The 8,233-nt window shown below is 28.2% G+C and overlaps 1 protein-coding gene and 1 pseudogene across 1 annotated transcript in view; both read left to right on the plus strand.

Moving 5' to 3' along the window:
- The window catches only part of LOC113375493 (eukaryotic translation initiation factor 3 subunit A-like), a 2,273-nt gene extending 1,315 nt beyond the window's left edge, over positions 1 to 958 (plus strand). The window contains exons 2-4 of the mRNA XM_026615426.1: positions 46 to 176; positions 514 to 700; positions 845 to 958. Coding sequence (XP_026471211.1) covers positions 46 to 176; positions 514 to 700; positions 845 to 958 — 432 coding nt within the window. The remainder of the gene's footprint in view (positions 1 to 45; positions 177 to 513; positions 701 to 844) is intronic.
- A 2,437-nt stretch (positions 959 to 3,395) lies between these two features.
- LOC113375494 lies at positions 3,396 to 5,205 on the plus strand (annotated as a pseudogene).
- Positions 5,206 to 8,233: the final 3,028 nt, after the last annotated feature.

The raw sequence follows: 8,233 nt of genomic DNA on the forward strand, positions 1-8,233 counted from the left end.
TTTCTACACATTTTAAATTTTATTTAAAACTTCATTTGTTTTTAGAGCTGGAGATCGAGATATGGGCAGAGAGATAATGATCGTGAAAATCGAGATTCTAGTAGATTTGAACGCAGGGAAGACAGATATCAACCTAGAAATAGAGATGAGCGGGATAGACGTGGCCCAGAAGAAGGGTAAGAGTAATTTTTTTAATATGTATTTCACCAAGAAAACAATATTTATTTACCATTCATTTACACCATGCATATGGCCATACAACACTTAATGGATTATTATATGACTCTGTATAATCCACATAGTTATACTAATAATCCATCCAGACCGTCAAAATTAATGTCCTTAATGTCTTTGATTAGGTAAAAACATATTTTAGTAAATTGTGTATGGATTGTGTAACTGATTTAGTGTTAAGAAAATAATTGATTGAAATAATAATTGAAGCTATTACATAAGCGACTTAGTAATCTAGGCATACCAAAAAAATTAAGACTTCTTTCTATTTATATCAAGTGGTCGGTTTGAACGGGACTCTGAACGAAGATTTGAACGAAGAGACGATCGAATGAAACGAGATCATGATCGCGATAGAGAAACTGGCGGTGGTGGTGGCGGCCGAGATTGGAGAATGGATCGCGAAAATGAACGAGGAGCCAATAATAAAAATGATGATGATGCCAGGCCCATGAGACGAATACCAGTAAGTTCAGACAATTTGAAGTTGGTGAAATAACTTTTTTATAAGTACTGTTGCAATCATTCTAATATTAATTTATAATTTATATGATATGACCTGAGGATTATCTTTCCTAATTTTTGTACAAATTAAACGAAATAATTTTAGGATCGAGATAGACTTGGTCCATCATTGCGCAATGAACGAGACCGTCCTGCAGCAAGAACTGATGGCGGTGATTGGAGATCCGCCACAAAATCACAGGAATGCCAAAAGAACTGATGGTCCTCCGCTTAGGTCAAATGCAAGGAATGAAAAAGGTATTAACTCAGTAAATTAACAAAAGTTGATTTTATTAATTGCTAATTTCATTTTTAGCAAATGACAATACACAGTCTTCTGATGGTGATGATGGCAGGCCGTCAAGCGTAGATAAATTGGTACCAAATCTAACATTGCATAATAATACCTGTTGCTAGAATTTAGTAATAGGTATTTATAAATTAATGCCATTTTGAATGCAGGACCTACTTTTTGGAATAATTCCGTGTAAATTTGGCAGTATATTTGTATTAACTAATTATTGATACAGACGTATAGAAAATTTCTTACAATATAATCACATGCCTTACTTTCTTAATTTGCATATATTACCTGTAAATGGATTTTATTACTCAATTAAATAACAGAATTTCATTGAATATATTAAACAAAATTATGGGGATGTTTATGAACTTTGTACATTATAATTATGATAATTCTATCTACACTATGTGAAATGTTTTGTAATTATTCTTAAAATTGACATGTACATTTATATAAATAATCTATGAAATTAGTTTACCATATATGTTATTTTCTTTTTGGTTGTTGTAATTTCTATAATAATTAACAATTTGCCAACTTTTGTTGTGTTACCAAGACACATTTCTAATATATTATGTAAGTTCTAATTTTTATTATAATGTAGTATTGTATTTACTGATGTAGTGTAATGGTTTAAATAAAATTTTCTTGCTAATTTTTTTTTTTTTTTTTTGTATGCACTGGTAAGGCTAATATCAAGTACATAATACTTGAACAATTGCTTATTTCTGTTCTAGGCTCTCCAATGCAATAACAGAAAGAGATCTTTTTAACTCACGGGCCAATTCAAATTTTAAAATTTATGGTGGGCCGCATGTAAAACAGAGTTTGTCTGGATTGGGTGTGTGACATATGTTTTCCAATGTACCTTTTACCGCTGAAGATAAATATATAGTCTATACATTTTTCTAAATGAATTAATTATTTTCCATCGACTTTTCTTTTGTGGACCTGTGTAATTGTTGGCGCGCACACTTACTTCCAAATTTATCATAATTTTCTTTGCGTTTTTTTTTTTCAAAAATAAAAATTTCTTAGAGCTGACATGAGTTTTTTAAAAAATTTCGATGTTTATTGAAAAGTAAATTTTTTTAATCTGTATTATTTTTAATGCAGATCACTTTCTGTGATGGTTTTTCATAAAGTGTACCTACATCGACGTTAAATGGCAAAGAAAACAGCTGTCTTGCTAGCTTTGAACATTTGGAATCACAATTAAAATTTGTTCACATTTTCTTTTTCTAAATATGGAAAGCGAAACACAAGATTCTGCAGAAGATATTATTCTTCATTACCAAAATGACGAAAGTACTACAATCATCTCTATATATACGCTCTAAATTGTTCAGGAATACTTTAAATTTACGGTGATTTTATAAAACATACTTATTTATTTCAAATTTGGAAATGCGTTATGGCTATGTTCTCGGACAAGTTCTCAATTTTTCTAGCAATATTGTTAAGCTAATATTTAAATTAATATTTATTTTATCAGGAAATGCTATTTCTGCAAACAACAGTTTTTACCAGTATTTGACTGACAACAGAATTAGCCTTTACAGCCGTATGTGATAAAATATCTAGAAAATCTGTAGTTGAGAAACGCTAGACGGGCCGCAGAAAAACATCTGGTGGGCCGCTGATTGCTCATCTTTGGTTTAGGCCATAAATTATAAAGTGTTTCATTAAATTTTTTAACATTTGAGAAGAAACGGCCTGGCAAATCTCAATGCGAGTATCATTGTACGACTTTTAGATCTTTGAAATCAGTTCAGTTTTTTCTTTAGAAAACGTAGACGACAGCTCAAACTTCGGCTTTTTTTTCAATTTAAGTAAACGATTCAGAATCACTTGAAACGTCGAGCAAGCAATTCGGATTTTCTGGCAAAACATAAATTTCTCCTATGAAAGATGCCGTGCTTCAAAATATAACAAACAAGTGCTGAGATGAGAGAAATAAATATCTAACAATAAATTATAATGCAGATAAGAATTCAAAATCATTATTAGCGCGCTTTTTTTTAAATTCAAGAGCATGATTAGCGCTCGCTCAGTATCGTCCTGTATTATTAATGTATGTTGACTATCTATGGTATGAGTTACGAAATGTCAAAAGAAATTTTCAGCTGGCGACGACTGTAAAAAATAAAAGTTGCTTTTAGCGTTAATAAAATTGTGTTGTGATTATATTTAGTAATAGTTTATTGATAGGTATACCTTGGAATTTTGTTATATTAAATATTTGTGTTTGTTTATCAAGTTGCAACATAAAATCAAAAGTTTATAAGATCAAATTTTTTTGCAGTTAATTTTAGATTATTATAAATATAAAAGAGTATGATAACTTTAACCAAAACTGAAGAAAGAGAGTACACAGAGAAATGAGCCTTCTTCAACCACAAATGATTATTCCACGGGTTCTTCTTCCCTTTCCACGACAAAAAGAATTTCAATAAGGGATCAACTTTTAGTTAAAGATATACAAGAAATGGAGCAAAACATGCCTTGTACATGCCGTGTTGAATTTAGTGGTAAAAATTACATTTTCTAATTTAAATATAATCGAATTATAATTCAAAATATAAAAGACTTATGCATTCTGCTATGATAATTAAAATTTGTAATCTCATTAAAAGTTGTGTTCATTTTATTATACATAAGTGTTTTTTTATCATTTTTAGATCCAGACATATTAAGTGAATTTACCCTCACAGTGTGCCCCGATGAAGGATTTTGGCAAGGTGGAAAATTTAGATTTGATGTTGTCGTTACAGAGGAATATAATATAGCTGTAGGTTTTCATCCAAAGTTGTGTTTTAATATGTGTGAGCGGTATTAATATGAGTTTTTTCTAAATGTTAAATATTTAGCCTCCTATAGTTAAATGTGCAACAAAGCTTTGGCATCCAAATATAACTGTTGAAGGTGATGTTTGTTTATCCCTGCTCCGACAAAATTCAATTGATGGATTAGGTTGGGCACCAACACGAACACTCAAAGATGTAATATGGGGCCTAAATTCACTATTTACGGTAATTTTGTTTATATATTAAGTAATATAAAATTTATATATGTATTAATTTATTTTAAATGTTTCAATATTTTTATATTTGAATGGTTTTAATAGATTTATTTATGTAAAAATATATAATTCTGAATTTGATGTTGATATATGTATTAACAAACTTTAATAATTGGGCATATCATTAATAAAACACAATTTTTTTATTTAGGTATTGGCTACAATCCTAGCCTTCATTAAGTAGAAACTAAAAATTGCGTTCAACAAACATCATATATCTAGATAGTAATACCAATTTTTACAGAACAATAAAAAATGTGCAAAAACACTATTAGTTCCGCACATGTTAGAATCTTGGTAAAAATATCTTTTTTATAAATCCTTTCTTCATTATGTCTCCAACTAGTTTACAGATAACACATATATTGCGCACTTAATCTTTTGTTATAATTTAATGTTAGCATAATTGTGAAATATTGTTATAATACAAGTTGGCAATGTTTATGTTTATTACATAGTGTAGCACATTACCATATCCTCATATCATGGATTATTGAATTTTCTGTAGCTGTTAGCAAACTCTTTTAATTTTTCAACGTCAATTAGTTTAATATATTTTTAGTTTCTACTTTTTACTGAATTAAAGTAAGGATTATAGCCAAAACATATAGATTGTAAAAGAAATGTATGTTTTTTATTGATATTATTATTCCCGATTATTAGACTTTTTTAATATACACGCACATACACACACATACAAATATATATTATATATATATATATATATATATATATATATATATATATATATACTGTAATGTTTTGTAGTTTTGAAAACTCATATTCTGGTAAACAACTATTTTTATTTACTTTACTAGGATCTCTTAATTTTGAAGATCCTCTTAATACCGATGCAGCAAAAATGTATAGCAAGGACAAAAAGAATTTGAAAATAAAGTGAGGGATTACTTAAATCGTTTTGCTAGAAGATAATATTTCACTTCACTTATGGTTTTAAGATTGTTTATCATATTCATAAGAGAAAGGTGTGAACAACTGAAATAAGGCAAGACATAAACATGGATGTGACATTCATTATATTAACATTTCTGTAACTAAAGATAATGTGATTTTATCATGGGAATGTAGCGATGATTTTATAAGTATTTGTAAAAGCTAAGTGTTTGTAAAATGTTGATCTCTATATGAGATTAAAATAAAGATTAAAGTCAGAATTACTTAGTAAATCTAATTATTGATATATGAATGTCATTATATATATATATAATATTATATATATATAAAAATATATATATATATATATATTATATATATATATATATTTAAAATGAGTGTGTTGAGTCAGGCAATATCACCATATGTTTCAGTCTTCATCGAGACCGTAATTCAGTGGAAAACTAAAAAGTTTTTTTATAATCAATTTAAAAAAGAAAATTGATACAACATATTGCACTTAAAGATAGGTACCTACGGTCAAAAGCAATTTAACACTACACTGCACAAATTTACGCAATTGTAACGTAACACCAAGATATCAGTAGTTCAAACATTTAAAACTAATTATGAATTAGAGTTAGAAAACTAAATTTGTGTATGTAGTTGTTGAAGTTTAAGCGTTGAATGAATTGTGTTTAGAAAGATTTTTTTTTAATGTGCAAACTTTTAAAAACATATGGTTTCGGAAAGTAATAAAAAAGGGACACGCTTCATTCAGTAATAATATTGTTTGTAAAATAGTCGAGGAATATCTTGTAATCATTACAGATCGAACAGATGTCAACTCTCTTGTTGATTGCTTTATTGTTTAACAATATTAGACAACCTTCACTAAATCTTCTTTTAAATATATTAGTTTTAAAATGTAATATACTCGGATTTAGAAAATCAATGTTATGCTGAAAGTTATTTATGTGTTCTGTGAGGATTGTTTTATTCTGATTCTTATTTTTTGAATTATTTCTGTGTTGAGATATTCTTTTGTATTGATTTTGGCTAGTTTCGCCAATGTAAAACCCTTGGCAATTTAGACAATTTATATTTTATATTCATATAATTTTAGATGATGGCGCAAGATAATATGTCGAAACGTATGGAAATAATATAGATTTGTAAATCTCTACAAATTTTAATTAATGTATCGCCCTGAAGATTGTGTCTCATTATAAAAAGTTTTGTCAGACATGCATCCCATTATTATTTAAAGAAAAACAATGATAAGCTTAAAACATTTCATCAATTTAAATTAATTTAATAATTAACTGGCGTTCATTTTGACTCATAGTGTGAATAACACATATCTTAATTTTTAACATAACAAAAATAAGTATGAAATTTGAAATAAAAATTATAGAATTTGAAATTAAAATTGGACAAATAAAACCTAAAAACTGAAAAAATTATGTATATATATACTCTTCTTTTATCTATGTATATATACTTTCCACACAAATAATTTAAATAGGGTAATATAAGATTTTTAACTTCTTGAAGAAGTTTATGCTTTCGCCAGAGTATCCGATTTGCTAATTTTGTTTTTTCGACGTTTGAGCTCATTCTGAGTTGTTTACAACCGAAAACGTCACGGTCGATCTTTACCAAAAACTAATCAGCATGATTCCCAACTTATATATTTAACAATTTTTATTGTTTTAAAATTGGAGAATTATTAATGAAAGCGCACACGAAAGCATTCCCAGTTTTCTGCAAATTTTAAAAAAACAACTCAGCCGATCATTTCGAAAAACTATCCAACGCGAGGCTTTATCGAGTCTCATCGAACTGCTTTAAATTTTTAAAATCACCTGAGCCGTTTTTGATATAACGCATAAAAAAGGTCAAATTTTGGTTTACATCAATAAATAAACATATTTACCATACGTCTGTCATTTATCAATTACTAAAAAGAAAAAAAATGATGTATGCTTGTGTATGTATGTATGTAGTCGACGAGTTTGGGAGAACGGATTTGAATTATTCAAAAAACATTCGATTCGTATTGGCGAAAATTATAAAATAATGAAATTTTATAACACACACTTAAGCAAACGTGATTTTATATCCTAATAAGGATTAATTATAGCAAATTAATTGCGCTTATATGACTAATTGTAAGTGCTAATTATAATGATTAACGCTTTTAAGTGATTGGAAAATGAATTGAAAAATTTATTTTCCCAATATTATCAAATGGTGTAAATACATAAATATTTGATAATTGGCGTTTTAATTTTGGCCAAAAAGAAGTCTGAAAAGGACGCACCCACAAGATTTTTGATATTTCTGAAAAAATGTGAAGGCAGTTTCATATTAGTTATTTTTACTATGCTTATTATTGCAACTCTTTGTTAATCATCGTAATATTAATTATTTATCTGAAGGTAGAAGTAATTTATGTAATACGTTCTTTATTGTCATTATATGTTTACTAGATGTCCAATAAGGATGGTTGTAAATGATATAACGAATAAAAACTACGTTCAATTCAACTATTTAACATTTGATTTGGTTCTTTTGTCCGACTTAATACATTTATCCGTTCTCTTGTTATGGCGGCTCACCGCGTATGTCAGGCTAGTATTAAACTCCGATTTAAATACGAGAATATCCATTTCAAGCCTCGAAAACAAGAGGTTTAGTTTTGTGAGTACAATTTAAAATAGAATATAAATGGAATCGCATGCGAATTGTCACTGAATTTGGCAATATGGATTTGCATAGCAGATTATATTGCCTAGGGCAGAGTCTAAAGTTTATATGTAAACGAAGGCATGCTAAAATCATGAATATTTGCTCGTATGCAAATCTGAGACAGATATCAGAATTACTATGAAGTTTAAAATTTGAAAATTACATGATTTGTCAATTTTAAGGATTTCATGCATTTAGTTTTACATAGTTTACAAATGAAAAGAAATAAGTAAATGTTTCACTTCCAAAATCCCACTACATTTAAACCGCTGAAAACTTTCACAAGCAACAGAACTTAGTTCAATAAAAAAAAAATCTCTTTACAAATATCGTCAAATAATAAAATGAATTTGACAATTCTTCATTTATATGTTTTGTCCCTTGCTATGTGTAATCATTCATTAATCAAATCAAGAAGAACAAAACACAAAGTTGCCCTTTAATTATATAGCTTACTCGGA

The sequence above is a fragment of the Ctenocephalides felis genome, unplaced genomic scaffold (genome assembly GCF_003426905.1).
Source record: "Ctenocephalides felis isolate EL2017-DRISC unplaced genomic scaffold, ASM342690v1 CF-g0.4_SCAFFOLD_01886, whole genome shotgun sequence".
NCBI lineage: Eukaryota > Metazoa > Arthropoda > Insecta > Siphonaptera > Pulicidae > Ctenocephalides > Ctenocephalides felis.